General features: G+C 41.8%; 1 protein-coding gene across 1 annotated transcript in view; it reads left to right on the forward strand.

The window, feature by feature from the left end:
* LOC143327831 (AT-rich interactive domain-containing protein 5B-like) overlaps nucleotides 1-19,335 on the forward strand; it is a 73,865-nt gene that overhangs the window by 36,923 nt on the left and 17,607 nt on the right. The window contains exons 5-6 of the mRNA XM_076742366.1: nucleotides 16,337-16,500; nucleotides 17,932-18,223. Coding sequence (XP_076598481.1) covers nucleotides 16,337-16,500; nucleotides 17,932-18,223 — 456 coding nt within the window. The remainder of the gene's footprint in view (nucleotides 1-16,336; nucleotides 16,501-17,931; nucleotides 18,224-19,335) is intronic.

The raw sequence follows: 19,335 nt of genomic DNA on the forward strand, positions 1-19,335 counted from the left end.
GAGCACATGTTGTAGCTGTATTGTCACATTTCATTACCAGGACATGGACTGCGTATATAAATGAACTGAACATCTGTTGAAAGGCCACTTATATAGTACATTGTCATATTCTTACATATCCATAAAATAGGGTTTTTACAAGAGGCGAAAGATACGTATTTTTAATACATAGCTGCATATAACTTAACACGCCATGTTCTGTGACAAGCCATAACACACTGTGAGCAGGATATGTCTTATTTATTACTGTAATATTGTGGGGATGCAGAGGCAGAATTGATTCCACAGTGGCATTTTCACTAAAAGCACTTTCTTCAACTGGCGTCAGCAGCCTTCGCATGACTTTTGGGCTGAAAAAGGCACAATCTTCCTGATTATCCCTATTATGTCACCAGCAACACACCAGCTCCACGCATATTGCTGTGCAATGCTGCTTATCTATTTTTAGCGAACAGCACAGAGAGATAAATAAGCATCTGGCTATAGGCGAGAAGCATTTCAAAGGCCTAGACATGTTATTTACAGTGCAAAGGTTTCTCTGAGGATCAGTGCCGATCGCGAACAGTGTATGAGTACAGGAAGAAGGCACCCAGGTACAGGCTTACTTCAGTTAAAGGGTCATAGCATGACATGACCACCTCACTTCTCAAAAGCCTGTTTTTAGAGTTTCACTAAAATTTCTCGAAACGGTGTCCTCTGACTGTCCAGCTGTTGAAAAAAGAAGAGAGGAGTTGATAAAAATGTTGATTCTTTGAATGATGGCCTTTGGTTATTACTGTGCGCTGACAGCCACAAGCTTAAACCTGCAGTGCGGAGCTTTTGTCTCCCCCTCTTGGCGGTGACAGTAATTACACAAACACTGTCTACGCGTCACGCTCCTAGCCGCTGCAGCCTACTCTGTCGCTATGGTCGCTCCTCGCTTCAGCTCTGGCAAACAAATCATTGCTGGCTAACGTAAAACCGGCTTGGTAATGTCTCCACAGTCGGCAGGTTTAAAAACTCCAGCGTACGAAATGCAGATTTGCCTGGTGGTGAAGGGCTTAATCAGCATTGTGTGAACTCGTTTGGCGAGGGCTTGAATGTAATGGTTTAAGAGCAGTAGTGAGTAATTTATACATTTTTTTTATGCCCTGGGTTTTGCCTCCCAGGCTACATACGCTCGACCTTTTGATAGGCAGAGAATCAGTCAACAAACAATTTAAGCTGTGTATTTTTTCAAAGAGGATGCTAGAATTGAACATCATTTTAGATATTAGTTAAAGCAGTGAAGTGAAGCTTGCCATAAATTATCATGTGATTTTAAGTCGGGATAATGCATTGGTAATATATTTTCTTTTCTTCCTCTGAAAACCAAACCTAAGCTCTCTATTTATATCAAAAAGTTTCCTACTTTTCAGGCAGCCTTTTTTTTTTCCATTTACTACCCAATGAAAATGTGTTTGCTGCAACATAAAATCTGCTTTATATAGGTGTTCCAACACAGTGAAACGTTTAGTCACCTTTTTACAGTCAAACTATAATCACATATTATTGCAGCTGTGACTGTTTTGAAATCTCTCCCTGGTGCTGCATTTATGGATCCTCCGACTTCCATTATTTAAGAGGTATCTGCCAAGCAGGAACCATTTGAAATGAAAGTAACGACAGAATACACATTATCCTTAGTTTTCTTTTGGGTACACTTTTCTATCAACACTTTTTTTCTTTTTTTTTTGGTGGCAGACTTTCAAACATTGGATGTCGGAGTGTCCTGGAACGCACCACTGAAGAGAGTTTTTTGGCTTACGCAACTGCGGTACAACAAGATGTTAATACTGACACAATGAAAAAAGTGCTAATATGTTGATGGTGACGGATCACTAAACATTTCATGTCGCTGCGTGTTGACAGCAAATCCCTCAGATGTAGGAAATGAATCTAATGGTTTATGGGTTAAAAGTTATTGGCTAGTGAACATAGACCCTTGAAAAGGCACAACCTTGTCCTCCTTAGGTAAGTTATTAACCACTTTGATACAAAGGTTATAAATAAATTGACGGGTCATTATCAGCCTCGGAGATCAAAAGATGGCGAGTTTTGTTTTTTTCCCAGCAGTTGTGTAATTCAAAACTTTGATAAACTACAGAGCATGTTATTAATTGCTTCACACCTCAGCTGACCAGGCCGGCTTGACCTCATTCATAATGCCTTAGATAATTATTCCATTAATACACTTGTCAAATATGGAAGAACCACTGTTGGGGAGCGTGGTTTAAATCAAGCAAGACTGTAATTACATGGTCAAAGGATAAGGCAGGTTTATAGCTGTGAGGGACTTCACATTGAAAGTCATATTTTCACAATACCCCAGATGTGAGTTCCTGAATGTCCCTAATAAAAATTACAGAACAGCATGTTGCAACCTGGAGTGAACACATCTGACTCATCAGTGTAACTGAAGCTGCTGTTTACAAAGTCTGCCTGTGCCAGGGAGGCTGGCGGAGGAGCAGCTCATGACTGTGGATGGCTCGTTGGCTTACGTGTCGAGCGTTTTCCACATGTCTGCAGGTAGAGGCTTGTTGCCAGTTGTTGTTTCTGAGCGGAGCTTGTGTAACTAAAGTGACGTCAAAAATCATTGTTGCACCGCTGATACATGACAGTAGCAGAGGATTATACTGTATGTGACGGCTGTGATTGATGTTTTCGGTTTTTTTCCAAAATGACGCAGACATTTCTTGGGAAGACGAATGCCTAGCTTAACCGTGTCACTGCTGCTCAGACCCTTTACTTGAGTGACAGTACTAATACTCTGTTGTGAGTAAATGTCATGCATTGAAAATTGTACCCAAGTAAAAGTATGTGAATATAATCAGGAAATGTGCTAACGGTAATAAAAGTAAAAGTAGTCAATGTAGAAAAATCTACCTTTATAAATATATTATTATTAATGGTGGTAGTAGTAGTAGTAGTAGTGGTAGTAGTAGTATTGTTCCTCATGTATTTTTGTAAAAGCAGGATTCTGCTGTTCTGCTGTTAGTTGAGGCAGAACTCTTTTTAACATTTTGTATAGGGCTGCAAGTAATAATTATTTTCATTATTATATGGATTAATCTGCTGATTGTTTTCTCGATACATCGATTGATTGGTACATAGTGAAGAATGTTGTCACGATCACCCAGAACCCAAAGTGACACCCGAAATAAAAAAAATAGCAGCCAGTTGATTTTCTGTCAGTCGACTTGTTGATAAATCGACTGATTGTTTGAGTTCTTCATATAATTTGTATGCAGCAATCTTCATTTCAGTAACTAAAGCTGTCAGAAGTACAAGTACCTCAAATTTGTACTGAAGTAAATGTACTCAGTTGCATTCTGTCACTGCAAATGTATTCAGTTTTTTGGACAATGTGGCCACTCAGGAGAGAGCTTGTTGTGTTTTTGAAATTATTTGTAGATGATTGGAATAAAGTCCTTAATTCCCTGAAATACAGTACATTAGCATACAAACACGAAAACACGGACAGGAAGATAAAAGTATCCACTGGCCTATTTTGTTATGGGAATGATGATTATTTATAATCACCATGGCTCGATGCTGTGTAGCTTTTCAGAATGATAAAGTCCCCATGATTGGGCTCATTGGCTGACTCAATCCCATCAAGTGTAACTAGAGCGTGATCTATTAGAATACATATGTTTTATTGATGTATGGGCTTCGTGTTTATCCTGGCATTCATTTATTTATAGGTCGATGCTGTGATTTTTTTTTTTTTCCTCCAGTAATGAATAGGATAAGCCTTGAAGCTTATCCACTGCTCCCTTTCATCTCTCCCTCCCTCTCTCTCCCCCCATTCCCTCCCTCTATCTATCCCCCTCTCTCTTTCTCTCCAAAAGCCAAATTGAAATACTGTATTTTTAAAGCCCCAGTCCTACTGAGTTGTTGCTGCAGTCTGTCAGTATCAATGATGTGGAAGCGTTTGAAGGTTATCCCGTTTTTAGCAAATCCTCCACGTTATGTAACTTTGACTCTGTTTCACATTTGGCACTCTTGGAACAACAGGGTGTGTATTTGGGACAGTCCCTCTGTGTACTCTTAACATTTCTTAGCAAAATGGGATTTATTCTTCAATTTCCTCTCCTGGAACAATAGCCATAAAGAGCTACTTTCCCAACACTCGGGCACCAGAAAACGCTACAGTGACATGTTCACTTGTCGGATATTTACAGCCTGCATTGTGTTGTCGTTTGTTTATTTTTGTCCTGACAGCATAGCAGCGCTGTTAGTTATTACAGATTACAGACGGAAAGATACTGTGCCCGGTTGGACTTTAGCCAGCAAGAGTTTTTTTTCTCTCATGACCACACTGAGCATGCGTGTGTGTGTGTGTGTGTGTGTGTGTGTGTGTGTGTGTGTGTGCGTCTTGAGCTAAATACTTGGTGATATTATTAAGTTCTCCGGGGTCAGAGGTCATTGCATTCCTCAGAGTGAGTGTCAGTCAGTGGATCTGGGTTAAGATTAAACCCAGCCATGTCTTGAATGTGATGTGTGTTAATAAGTACTTACCAGGCGACTCTACCATCATGAGGCGGTCACATGAGGGGGGCAGAATGAAAGGAGGAGGGAAGAAATGAAAGGAGAAACGAGAGAAATTTAAAGGAATGATTTTTCTCCCTGCAATTACAGCTTATTTCGACTATAAATTAAGTTTTGTGACGTCTCTCCTGTAAAACATGTAGCTCTGTGACTGCGAACCATGATTTTCTATTTACTTTGCAAATGGAAAGCTTGAGTCGACAGCCTTTATGAGTCTGCGCAGTGGTGAAGTACACACATTCACACCCCTGTCGAAACACACACCCCAATGAATCCGATGAGAATGATTTCATAATCCGTCGCAATAATAAACTTCTTTGAACAGTTTAATTGGCTCTTCCTGGAACGGCACGGCTTCGCTTCATTTGATCTGATGAAAGAGTAATGTTGCTTCTCCCCAGGGGGAGCATGCACAACAGCGCACAAATAATGAATTAAGAGCACTACCCTTTTTTTTTTCTTTTTTCTCCAAATCACTGCCATAATAAAGCAGGAAAAACTCACACTGCACTTACACCATTTTCCCCCCTAAATTGCTTTCATGTTTACTTGCTTATGCATTTAATTTCCAGAGCTTGTTTTAAGTGAAAATAATCCTGATTCCTGGAAGGGTAATGGATTGAGGTCACATGAAAATTGATTGTCATCTGAAAGCGCCATTGTTGTCAGAAACATTTGGAAGAGTTCCAGCAACATTCCTCATGTGTGATTCCGTGAAAAGTCACACTTACTGTACTCTGCTCTGGAAACGCTGCTACATCCACTGGGCTGTATGGCAGGGAGTGAAATTTGATTTGAATGCATTTGCTGTATGTAAAATGGAAAGTGAAGTAGGCTTTTGCAAAAAAAAAAGGAAAAAGGAGCACGCAGAATTGAAACTGACAAAGTCATGATGGTTTGGGAGAATGTCCTCTTCTCTCGACTGAGGAATATTAACAGTGACAGTCTGAAAGGGGAGTCTGTGTACAGCAACAGCGTGGCCACAGAAACGAGCTCATTACTGGCAAATACATTATGAATGTGCACACAGACGTGTTTATCTTAATATTACAATATTGAGAATATTCTGTTTACATCTGCTAATTGTAACCCCGAACATGCCTGATCCCGAGGGCAAAGGAAATCAACGTGAAACCAAAACCATAACCTCAGCTGAAATTATCCTTAATTCTATCCCTGAAAATTCCCCAGTATGGCTTGGCAGGAGATCCTTAACACACACACGCATTTCGAACTGAGGCTCCAAGAAACTCAAAGAACAATTTACACGATACTCTAAGTGTGAGATAAAAATATGAGAGTGTATTTTTAATGTCCTGGTAAACAGACACTTGCAGGGATGTGGGCTTGTCTCCATGGCAACGCTAGTCGGAGCGTGCCCGGCCTAGCGTTTTGACAGCTTCTCCTGATGATGATTGATAATTACTACCTGACTTGTTGTCCCCATCTCCACAAACATATGGCGGGAGCTGCCCTCCACCGTATATCTGCCAAAATGTTCCCTTTGCTGATAATAGCTTTTTAATGTTGCATTTTGTTGTGCATGCATAGCAGCCCCCCCCCCCCCAAATACACACACACTCCCCGCCAACCCCACCCCTTTGTAATTACATTTGCTGCCGCTCACATAATTATTATAGAAAGGAAAGAGAAATAGATAGGAGAAGCAGGAGAGTGGGAGAAAGTCAAAAAGAGGCGGAGGAGGGAGGGGGGACAGAATTGATTTCACTTTGAATTGATGTGTTCCTCCCAGTGCTGCTGAATTTAAATTTGACAAATTGTCAGGATCGACACAAAGAAGCAGCGTTTTTATATAGCATAGTCACATATTAGAATATAAACACCAGATAATGGCTGGTGTGCTGGGCTGTAGTGTAAAATGGCAAGCCAGCCTCTTTATTCCATATCCATGTGCGCAGTATTTTATTATGCAGTGTGTTTGCATGCATAAAGCTCATATTTAGATGCAATTGGAAGCAATCTTGTTATATTCACAGAGGCCATAGACGAGGACGTCAGTCTATAAACATGATTTATCTACTCCACACTATCTGCCAAGCATTAGCATAGACCCTCCATTGTGGATCTTATTGCCTGACTGTATGCTTCAGACCTGACCAGCATTTTAAACCTCACCCCAACTCACATGAAACATTTAAGTGATCGTACTGTTGTTCCTTTTAAGGTTTTATTTTATTGCAAGATTATTTGTTTATTTTTTGGTATTTTCCGCCTGTAGTAGACCGCAGAAGCGTGCAGGAAACGGGGGGGCGAGGGGTATGACATGCAGCGAGGAACATGCGGCAGGCGCGGTGACCATTCAGTCACCGAGACGCTCCAAAGTGGGGTAGTTTGGATGCCTCTATGTGACAGAAAGGAGGTAATGATGCCTATTTTTCTTCATTTTGAGCTTAAATTTGAGCTGCTTCCCAGAGAGACTAAGTTTACAATAATTTTGTTTACTAGTTTTTTTTTAGATTTGTCTTTATTTATCCAAGCAGTGTGGTGGCCTTCATAACCTCAGCTTTCAGGACCAGGAACATTATCAGCAACACTCTCGCTCATTATATCTTGGCTTCCTCAGGCCAAATCAGATGAACTTGTAAGCCCCAAAGTACCTGACTTTACATGTCTGCAGTTCCAGATAAGCAGAACAACTAGTTCACCTGTATCTCATTGGTTCATGTAATGTGTGGCGCACCTGTAGCAGGTAAACGTGCGGCGCTTCGTGGAAATGGGAGTCATTTCTAGTACTGTGTGATTGAGGTCTGCCACAGGCTACGGCAACAGACAGGCTTGGTGAAGGAGATAATGATGCATGCACACACAGCTGTCAGTCAGCTGGCTAAGGGGAACCGTCTTTGAGGGAAATAAAAACAGACTGTAGCTGATATAATGCAGTATTTGTATAGGAAATGATAGGTTTGGGAAATAGAGTGGAACAGGATGTCAGAGCTGCTGCAACGAGGAGAGGAGATCTGGTGAGAATCTTCCCAGACCAGAAAATCTCACATGGATTCCCGTCTTTGCTGTGTCACTATGTTTAGACGGTCTATCTGAAGACACGCACAGGCGTCCATTAGAGAAAGTTAGTCTGATTACAGGTTAGCTCCAACCAAACGACAAAAAAAAAATGTGTGTTTCACACCACGAGCAGCATCCAACCATACAAATAGTTTTGGTTTAATTTGTTCAGGGGTTCTGTCTCCACCCAGTAATGATGGATGTCAATGGAATTCAGTTTGTGGTGCTCACAGTGCTGAAAAATGATACTGAAATAATCAGCAACATCTCTCTGCACGAAGCCTTTTTTCCTCTGGATAATCCACAGACAATCGAGGATATACTTCCTTTGGTCGAAAGTATTTCTAGTGCAAACATTTTAGACGTATGTTTGTTTACGTGTAACATGGGAGGCGTCACTGGTAGTGACAGACTCCCGGACAATCATCCCCTCACTCCACAGTTCCCCTGCTCAGCGCGTTGTTTTGGTTTTACAACCCACAACTTTAATGTTTCATTTCACTCTCGTCCACCCGGTTTCCAGTCGCAGCAGGCAGCTGTTTTCAGCCAAAAAAGCTCTGATGAACCCGGTCTGCACTACCTGCTCAGCACCAAAGAGCAAACACACAGACGTAGCAGCTGGCTGACGATGTAGCGGAGCGTTCGGAGCCAGACGCTTCCCTCCAGAGTCGGTGGAGACCAAAACAGAGTGAGGAGAGTGAATACCTGCCTTCCACGTCGCTGTGTGTGAAAACAGGCCAATGTTGTTGACGAGCAGCTTCCCCACTTAAGTATTTATTAGATAAGTATTTGTTGAATAGTTTAAGGTGATAATATGTTAATGTTGTGCTTTCAGTTTGTTCCTCTTCTCTCAAAAAAAGAAATTAGTGCAGAGACGCTGTCAGCATCACAAGCTAGATTCAGTCCACCTCCAGTGTGTTAGATACCTCAAAACCTGAACAAATTGAGAAACAAACAGAAAATACTAATGAGGACTCAGTCAGAGCATTATTTTGTATAATTTAGTTTGATTTGCCCTTCAAAAGAGAAACGGAGGCAGAGTAAATCACAGTGCTGTGTGGTTAGAAGGAAAGACCTGTTCATAAGAAGCTGCTGAGGCCTCAGGATGAGTCGGCTGCACCTCGGGGGACTGCTGTTAGAGCCCTTTTAGCAACAAGCTGGACTAATCCCTGCCTTTTGCTCAGGCGCATGCTCTAATAGCCTTGTATTACAGTGATTTTCTGTGTGTCAGTGGTCAGGACAAGAGTTCCTGATACAGGTGCTCGCTCTCCAAACACACCACTGTTCATTGACTCTGAACGCCGGTGAAAAATTTAAATTGTCGCTGTGGCTGCTCAGTGGTGTTTACTGCTTCTTCTCTCCGTCTGTCTGTGTGTTTCTGTCACTGCCCCCCCCCCACCCCCACCCCGCCCTCCCCTCCCTCTTTCTCTCCCTCTGCTACATTGGAAGGTGAGGTGGTTGTTGTTGTTGTTGAAGGCCGGCCAAAACTTGGATGTGTTTGTGTAATAACAGTATAGTATCCATTGTCATGCCGAAGAAGGAGCCAAATGCATTCCTCATTAAATTCAGATTCAGAATAGCTCTCAGCCACAGCCGTATAAAAATACCTTCTCATGTTGCAGTTGCATTCACGGGTGGAAACAGGCAAGAAAATAACACCAGTGATGAAAATATTTCAGCGTTATTGATGTTAAATCCGCCTGAGGTTGACCTAATATGCAACACTGTACTCTTACATTCTGCTGTGAAATGTTTTTCACTTTATCAATGATGATCTCCCTCTGTATAATTAGGAGAAATTAATTAACACGTGTATCATCCATCAACCTACGGAGGTTTTGATGATTAATAAAAAACAGTGTACTCTGTCCACCCACACGCTCTGTCTCACTCTGTGGGCGCATTGTGTAATTTCTGATGATTGCAGTGATAGAGCTGCTTGAAGTATTACTGTTCATTAAAATTTTTTGTGCCGTCAGTGTGTCTCAAATGACTCTGTGCAGAAACGTGCCTCGAGCGCAGGAACAGAGGAATAACTCTGCTGTCAGATGTGACAAAGTGAGAATTATGAGCGCGTCAGCAATGCCTGGTATTAGTACGTGAAATGCGACGGTGGCTACAGTCAGCAACAAAATGATAGAGAGGAGGGAGCGTTTAATACTCATACTTTACATATGGAAAATTAACTGCCTGTTTTTTTTTTTTTTAATTTCAGACACAATGAAATCTGTGCTTGTTCAACCAGAGGAAACAAAAAGAAAGCTATTCATTTCTATGCGCGTACATTCAAGTCGCCCCCTGGAGCTTCTCGTAAGCAAACAAAAATCCTGCATTGTTTACATCCATGTGTACTAGCTCGTAGTGTTCTTCCCTCCCACCTTTCCTGGCACACTGCTGCATTTTTCAGGTGATTGCTGCCTCCTGTACATCAATGGAATAGTGTGAAACCGCTGCAAGGACTGTATATCGTGTCGCCAGCATGCATGAGGCAAACAAAAATGGGGACGCACACGTGAAAAGACAGCTCCGTAGTTCTAATAGAAGTCAAAAACTCCACAGGGAGCCTTTAACCTTCAGCAAATAACAATAATGACACTTCTAACATCCAACAAAAGCATTAGAAATCTGAGCACACGGGGATCTTCTTATAGGACAAAACTACGATTCATGTAAAACTGTGTAAATACAGTATATACAGTAGAGTATGTGCTGTGTGTATAATGTGTGTGCTCAGGTATTAAATATTCCGTTCTGCATCTCATTGTCTTGACGTTGGTTTGATGTGGACTCGATATTTTGCGGCAGAAACCCTTTTGTTTGTTTCATAAACCTCGCCTACGAAGGAAACGTCTCACAAGATATTTACTCAGAAGTGAGCTTAGGAGAGAAACTTTAGCGGTTCCTTAATAGAGCAGAGTTCCAGTTTTTCGTCCCCGATCGCCTCCCGACATGCTGGTCAGAAACATGCAGTCCTCGAGCAGAAACACTCGAAATTTCAGCAACCTCGCAGATCTTTGATGTATAGTGAAGATGCGTTGTCGCCTGTCACTGCTGGCTGAGGAATCAGTCGTCGCTGCCTTTTTTATATTCTCTCCGGTGCTGTTGCCTTGCTGCTTTGGAGCCTCCCTCGTCACATCCCTGCACCTCCAGTAGAGTTAAAATGTTCCACCAAAGTGTAATATCACTTCACTGATCACACATTTACTGCTCTGCTGCTCCACAGATTAAAGTCTGTGTCTCAAGAGTTGTATCAGAGACTGTTTTGTATCGTGATTTGTCAGGTTTTATTCATTTGCGAGCTTCTATTTATTACTTTGGTTTTACGTTCTGACAGGTGCTGGTATTGTTCCTTATGAATCACATTTGAACTTATGAATCATTTTCTCTTTAATCCCATTTTATTCTGTTGTATTTCTAATTTGAGTTGCGCAGCTCTGCTTCTGTTTTCCATCTCAGAAGTTCCCCTTTTCAGCAGCGTTACTCTTTCACAGCATTACTATTAGCAGCATTTCTGCTTTCTTTTTTACATACATGAAAATGCATCTGCTCCGTGCTCGCACAGTTTAAACACTGTCTGTCATGGTGCCTTGTGTTTTATGACTGTCTGTAAATTTCCAACGCACCACTGTAACCCTGTAGGCCAGACCTGAATGACCTTCTTTGTCTGTGCGTGGGCGTGTTCACAGGTAAAGTTTCATTTACAAATCCATCCCAGGGGAGGATTCCTTCTCATCTGTGCGGATACATATCTGTCCTGAAGCTGTGGTCCTTGTGGTCTGCACTCACAGGCTGTTTTACAGATAATTCATCTGCCCCGTCACCACATAACTCATTAAGGAGTGATGTTAAATTGATTAAGATGACCTGTTTTGGAGAATTCACATCGATTGCGCCTTGTCAATGTCTCTGTGCTGCTTAGCTGGCTTGAATATTTGCTGTACACACGCTCTGAAGCTCTGGTTTGGGTTTCAGCTTGCATGCACGCTGCCCTTTTGACCATGTGACTCTTGCATAAAAGATTAATAATCTAAGTGAAACATTACTTGTTTATCTAAAAAGTGAACTGTAACTCCAGTAATGTATCGTATTGTGTTCTGTCCTGGGGGACATTGTGTACTGTACAGACACGGTCATGTATTTCGACATGAATGTTACCTTTGGCTGTGAGCTATGCTGATAATTGCTGAGTGGGTGTCAGGCCTTTAGTGAATTTGCAACCAAGTGAGATGACAAAATATGTCAAAACATGTTTTTCACCTACCAGTGCTTGTTCGAGTCATGCCTCACTCGCCCCCCTCCTCCTCCTCCTCCTTCACCTCTTTGTCTGACCTTGGACCTCATTGAGGCGAGAGGAAATTGAAGTTGAACTGTAGAATTAAGAGTTAGAGTGAAGACATGAGTGGGTGTTTTGTAATTACATTGCAGATTGGTGGATTCGTCCTCAGTCAGCCTGCCACAGTTTGTCTGCGTGGAGGATAAAAACTCTTAGATGTTACCACTTCTTATCTAACGAGTCAGAACAGTCGTTGCATCCGTAAAGAGATAATTGACTAAATGTTAATTATTGAGCTCAGCAGCTTTTGTCACCCTGATGTGGGACTGGCGTTGTTTTGTCCACCATTAGGAACTTTTCCACTTTTGTATTCCTCAACAACTTTTCAGTGATTTATTTCAGCCTGACCTTTATGAATGCTCATAAAATGAATGATCAACATTCATAACAACCTCATTGCTCATTTCCATAATGTGATCACTAAGGAGACTGCAAAGAAGATTGCAGAATAAACTCTACTCCTGCTCTCTACTCCAAGATCTGTGAGGCACTTAGACTTAGTGCTGCTCTGAGTGAAAAGCTAACATCAGCATGCTAAAATGCACACAGTGACAGTGCTAACACGGTGATGTTAAGCGGGCACAGTATGATGTTTATCATGTTAACTCTCTCAGTTTAGCGTGTTAGCATGTTAACATCTGCCAGTAAGGCTGACAGATGTTAGCATTTTTTTAAGGCATTTGGTCAGAAACCAAACTATTATTCAAATTAATATTTTGACCTGATAATGGAGCTACATGACGAGTCAGGACACACACGCACACACGTGCACAGGCAGAGGTCATATAACCGTAACATGGTCGGGGTATCTGCTTGTTTTGGAGGCAAAGCAGTCACTGATTTGGGTTTTTCAAAACTGCCATCTGAAAGGATGAGTCGGCTGCTAATCTGCTGAAGTACATCAAAGCATTTTTCAGATTCATGAGCTTTTGGTTTGCCAATCCAATCCAAAACAAAAAAATGCAGCATCAGAGCAGATCATTTGTCTGTCTACTGTAATGAGGAGCCTTTAAAGAGACAATCAGTAAGTGAACACATGTAGATATTGAGCTTTTTCTTCAGTCAATTTTGTGAGCGTTATCAACAGAGGCATCCATCAGTTGAATTCTCCAGTCGGCTCGGGTTGTCTCTCCATTCCCAGCAGCCTCTCAATCAATCAGTCCATTTTGTTGTGGTTCCCTGTGGCTCTACTCTGCTGATGCATAGAACCGTCAGAACCCTTCCTGAGCTGTCTCTAATGAGTTTTTCATTATCAGTGACATCAACTGAATGGCAATGAAACAGAGGTATTATGGCTGTATTTAATTGAATCTGAGGGCTGAGAAATTATTAGACAAAGCCGTGTTGTAACGCCGTTAAGAGCTGAGAGCGCTCGGCTGCATCCGGAGATCAAGTTGTCAGGCGGTGCATCTCGCTGCTGAAGTTGCCGCGACTTCCATGGCTCAGGGGTTGTGCTCTGTGACAAGACATGATGGATTCACACCCCGGGGAGTACCCCTTACCTGTATTTATGTGTGTGCGCGCGTGTGTGCGTGCATGGCCTCACCTCTCTTCAAGAAGCCGTGATCCAGCATGCTCTTCACTACTGTTCAGCTTCATAAGTAGTTTGTGTGTTGCTGTGACGGTTGTGTATCTGTTGTTGGTGTGTTTGTGTGTGTCTGCATGTGTGTTTGTGTGTGTGTGTGTGTGTGTGTGTGTGTGTATGTGTGTGTCTTCTGGGGTTTGTGAAGAACCAGGCAAAAGTCTGTCTGGTCACTTCAGTGCATGTCTCTAAGTCATGTCAACCACCCAGAGCCCCAGATTGAGAAATAAGTAACTTGATGGGAGGCAAACAGGAAGTTGGTAGCTTTGTCAGCAGCCATTTTTTTTTTTTATGTTTGACTGCAGTGCCCATTTTTGGTTATTGAGAGAAGTATATACTTAAATTATCTCTTTCTTTTCTAGTACGTTGACAAAAACACTTAATGCCCACAGAGTGGTAAAAATATCACATCTCCCAGGGTGCTGTAAAATCATTATCTTGTGATGTTGGCTTTGTTTTTTTGCAGACTATAAATGTCTGTTTCCATTCTCGAAAATCAATCTGCGCAGAGTCAGGCCGTGTTTGATTTTCTTTGTGTTATTCTAAAGCTGATGACTCCTCCCTTATGCAACTCTGCCACAAGGAGAGCAGATCAGCAGTTCTGCACAACTTCTGCAGCAGAGAAAGATCGCCTGCGCTTGACCTTGTGTGCCTGTATGTGTTTGCCTGCTAAAATACAGGAATGCACCAGTTGACCCCAGTTTATAGTAATATCTGCTTGGGTTGTTTAACCGCATTCAGGTTGCACTTTATTGATAAATCAATGAATTCAGACCCGCTCGCTGCCGTGTTACCGGGTGTTCTGCAGCAGTGTTTTGCTGTAATTGCAGCTTTTTGTTACGCAGCAGCATTTGACCCGATGAAAAATGTAAACAGACAGGCAGGTTATGTAACTCAGTGTACAGTGTCAGGGAGGTTAGTGATTGGACTAAAAACAGAACCGCACTGAGAGCGTGACCTCACTCAGACCTATGCGACGTTTGTTTTAACTGATGTCACATGTTAAAACATAAATCTCCTGCAAGTCAAAACCTGCAAGCGTTAGTCATCTGTCAGATGGCGTTTTGTGTGATTGCGCATGTGCTTTTTAATGCACTGTATGTCTGCCATCAGTTACTTTTCTTAAGATTTTATCTAGTTCGAAAGCACATTTATCCATTTATGGTTTGTGTTTTCTTAAAATACGTGAGTTTTGGGGGTTTTTTTTCTTCTTTTTTTTATACAGAAGCCCAGTCATTGCAAATTAGCTTAGGCTATAAATGTTATGATATGTGGCATTAGCACATTGAGAGAGTAGTTTGTGCGTGTTTATCTGTCCCCTCAATAATAAACATAAGTAAATGAATAAATAGCAGGGTTTATGTCATTTCTCAGCATTAATGAGTAATTGGCAGACTGAAAGAGGCAGAGTGAGAAAGCACTGAAGGGAGAAACACACCCAGTGCTTTCTAAGTAAAGATTACAGTGCTGAAAACTTGTTTTTTTAAGTGCCAAAGGGATGACAAATGCACAACAAATGCCCTTGGAATATTCCCTGCGCTGATTCTCCTCAGCGTTGCAGTTGTGAAAATAACAACACGAAGTGATAGGTTGCTGAGTCGTGATCATTTTACCCTTTTTAATGACTACCTCTTAGTTTTATTCAGCTCCAGTGTTATTGTAACATTTTCTTGATGGGAATTTGATCCGACAAAAATAATCACAGAGTCCTTTTGGCAGGGAACAACCTTGAATGTGATTTAATTGTCATTGCAGATGGAAAGAAAGAATGTTGGCGCTGTGAAATGTACGTGACTGAACTTGGATTATTTGAAGTTTCTCTCTTTTTCTTTCTCTTTCTCGCTCTCTCTCCTCTGAGCTTATCTCTGTTTGTGTTGCTGCGTGGAGGCAAGGCTCTCTGCCAAGAAGTTACATTACAGTCGCGGGTTGACATAAACGTGGGTGTACAAAGGACTTGGAGGGCTTAAATACTTTATTGTGTGTGTAATGTGAACTGAGCAATTATATCTGCCAGCCTTTCAAACAAAGAGCTCCTATCAGGCAGGTTCATGTGTTTTTAATTAACAGCGTTCAGCTTTAAGACATGAGCAGGCTAAACACGGAAATAGAGCAATGTTGATCAGCACATCTGACGTTCTTTAGTATAATGCCATTCTTTATGACGCTGAGGCTGACAGCGTGGTGATGACGTGAAAAACAAGACATCGCAGAGCCATTTTTTATACATGCTGTTGTGGTGAGAAAGACATACATGTCAGAGTTCCTGTAGCAGCTGTATCAAATACTTCTCTTCGCAAAAACAGTTTGTTTAAAATATCTCCCTTTTTGTGGGTCTGTGGGTTAACCAGCGTCTGTCATTTACAGTATTATACTAATTGCTTGACTGTTACAACGCCCTCGTCTGAAATCTTAAAAACACATCTGTGTGAATTTAAATGCAGTTTCTCTTTTAGGCGGGGGAGGAACTTGAGGATCGTGTTTACTCGCACATTGGAGCAATTTGACAGCCTGCTACCCCATTCAGCACAATGTTGCACTAATCCAGTTTAAAAATAATTAGCTACAGGCCAGCAGGCCTGTGAAATTCCTTTCCCTTATTGTAAATGTTCCTGTCATGGCCTCTGTCCTCTTGAGCTAAATTCAGTGTTCTCAGAGAGGAAATGCATTTTACTCCTCCACTCAGATATAATGTATTAAGATTAGAATAGAGACTTCACCAAATGTTGGCTACAAAGACATGAAAATACACAAAGATTGACTCAAACGGTGCTGCAGCAGCGCATGCGTCTCCACCTAAAGAGAGATTATCGTTTTCTTTCCCTCAGCTCCCAACCTGAAGGGGCGACCTCGGAAGAAAAAGCTATCCATCTCTCAAAAGAGGGACTCCCAGGGTCAGGCTCAGGGTCAAGGGTCATCGGGGTTAACCCAGGGGTCAACAGCAGTGGCAGCACAGGACCCCTGCAGCCCTGAGAGCAAAACTACTTCCAAGGTAAGATGAGACAAAAACTCTTTGAATGAAATAAAAATAAGAGAGTGAAGAAGCTACAAGGGTGACTTTACATGATAAATACATGACCACTTTGAAAGGCAAAGCACATTATATGGAAAGAAGAAGAAGAAGAAGAGCCCCCCCACCACACACACATACACCAGCTTTGCAGTGACAACATTTGACACCTAAACTTGTGCTGTCAGCCACCTTCAGTCCTCAGTATTTTACTTATTTATCTTCCCGAACAATTCGCTGTGAGAGACAGAGCGGCGGCATCGTGTTACATGTGTGTGCAGCACATGCAGTAAAACGTGTGACCGTGAAGGCCACGTGTTTCACGAAGGGTTAACCACCTGTGACAGAGAGGGGCTGGCTAAGGGAACGACCTCTTATTTTATAGATCACTTTATTTTATTAGATCACATAAAGGTTTTTTTAGATGGTAATGATTTTTCTAATAAATTTCATATCTGTGGTTCACTAGGTCAAACAGTATACTTTAAATATACTTTCATTATAGATTCAAGTAATCTATTGGTCTGTAAAAATACCAGAATATAGAGGAAAATGCCCAAGGCGTTGTCATCAAACTGTCCAAAATATGAAAAAAATATTAAACTTACTATCATTTAAGATTAAGAAAAGCAGCAAATCCTCGCCAATGACAAACTTTTCACTAATTTATTGTCAGAAAATTTCAATTATTTTCCCTTGTTGCGCCTCTTAATATGATTTATTTTCATCTGACTGATTTATTCACTGATATATCAGTCGTGACAGCATCGTTACTGAGCAGCGCTCTCTTTGACTGTGTGTCTTTCCTCTTCCTCTGACCACATAATAGTCATTTAAACAAGTACAACATGATCCCACAGTGGAACAAGATGTTTTCACTTTGTTTCCACTGCATTTCCCATAAACAAGAGCCAGTATTGTCAGTATGGAAGAATCACTCAACTACCGCCATAATCATGGTACTTACTTAAAGCAAAGCTGCATTAGAAACCATAAAATCACATCCTGTTGCCTGAGACTTTCTGTTATTGATGATGTATTTAGAATTCTGCAGTGCTCCCTTTTTATAGAGCCCCTATCTGACATTGGTTGTATTATTGAAAGCAAAGGAAATATCTAACTGAAAAGCCCTTTCACAGCTGATACTCTTATGACCTTGGACAGTCGAATCAATATTAGCAATTCTCTCTCAAAGAGTCAAACTAATATGTGCCTAATCTGTGATGACAAGAAGAGCCGCTGCATTGGTAATCAATGAGAGGCTGCCGCTGTGGCCCGTAAGAATATTTGTTTGTTCTTGAACCCAAACACATTTCATCCAAACTGTCTGATGTCATTTGAATAACGGCGCGTTAAGGCTTCAGGTTTCGTCCGAAGTCACGTCCGCTGACTCTTCACGCGCTCTCTTTGCAGGTCAAACCCAACTGTAAAACGGTACCCAACGGAAAAATTAGCCCGGCGGCCAAACACAAGGCCAGCGGCCTCAGCAAGAAATCGTCAGCTGAGGAGAAGGAGAGAGGGAAGGATAAGGAAAAGGAAAAGGAAAAGGAAAAGGAGGAGTGGAGCGAGAAGGAGGAGAAGAAAGAGGAGGAAGCATCAGAGGAGAGCCGAGCGGAGGAGCAGGCTTTCTTAGTAGAGCTCTACAAGTACATGAAAGAAAGAGACACGCCCATAGAGAGAATCCCGTTCCTCGGCTTCAAACAGAGTGAGTAGGACATCTTATTCTCTTATTCCCTCCCTGGCAATGTTTAAACAGTGCAATACTGTAGTTTACACTCAACAGTCTAATATTAAAGTTTGTGTGGATTCATTTTCCTGAGGTTATTTTGCAGATTTAGGTCATCACCAGTGAGAAAGGTTAGCGTGCTGATGGGGGTGTTCGAGTAGAAGACACCTGTAGGAGCAGGTGTAAAAGTACCAAAGCCTATTCAAAACACGCAAAGGGAGAAAAAAAACCCACATTATTTGAACCCTCCTGTGCTTGGAGAGAAGAAGCAGAAGTATATGTTTCAAATTACACTTTAGATACCAGAGTGAAACTGCACTCTGTAAGTCATTAGAGTCGTTAAAATCCACACAGGGAAAAACCCTGCGTGGATTTTAATCAGCATCTCTAACCGCATGGTATCTACAGTGGCCCCCTATTGTGATCAGACGAGAAAGCAGTAGCTGTTTTTCAGTCAAGTCAAGGGCAGAGTGTGTCCGAACTATCCAGAATACGAAAGCTTTCGGAGAAGTAGTGGAGATGGCTGCCAGCTACTGCAGGCATTATGCCCAAAATCTCTAAATTACACTGCTGTTAAACAGTAGAAAAAAAAGAGAAAAGCTTATTGAATCTACAGTGATAATAAACTAAAGGAATAATTGTCTGTGTTGAGAAAAATCACATGTAGCGGTTAGTAAAAGACTCTGGAGGCTCCCTGTCAGAGCACATTTTGGCTGGCTTTTATATGAGGAGAGAATATCTACTCGCGCTTGTCAGAGGGGTTTCCTGTGAAGGCCAAGAACGTCCTCTAACAGTGTTAGAAGAACATCACATGTATGGGAAACACGTCTGCCTCTAGATGAAAGATTTCTAATATAGGTCGGGTGCTTAGCTTGCAGTCGGTGTGCATGGTACAGAGAGGAGAAACATGCACGCAAACATCATAGAGGGCGCGCTCTGGTCTCCTGAAACTGAAGAAGTGCGTTTGTTTTGTGCGTTTGATCTCGAGGCAAGACACATGAGAACGCGGGCTCTCATCTCAAACTGTGGTTTCTCAAATCTACTTGTTTCTCGCTCGTTACTCAAGCAAGGAAATCACATTTGCATTCGTG

The sequence above is a fragment of the Chaetodon auriga genome, chromosome 11, assembly GCF_051107435.1.
Source record: "Chaetodon auriga isolate fChaAug3 chromosome 11, fChaAug3.hap1, whole genome shotgun sequence".
In the NCBI taxonomy this organism is placed as follows: domain Eukaryota; kingdom Metazoa; phylum Chordata; class Actinopteri; order Chaetodontiformes; family Chaetodontidae; genus Chaetodon; species Chaetodon auriga.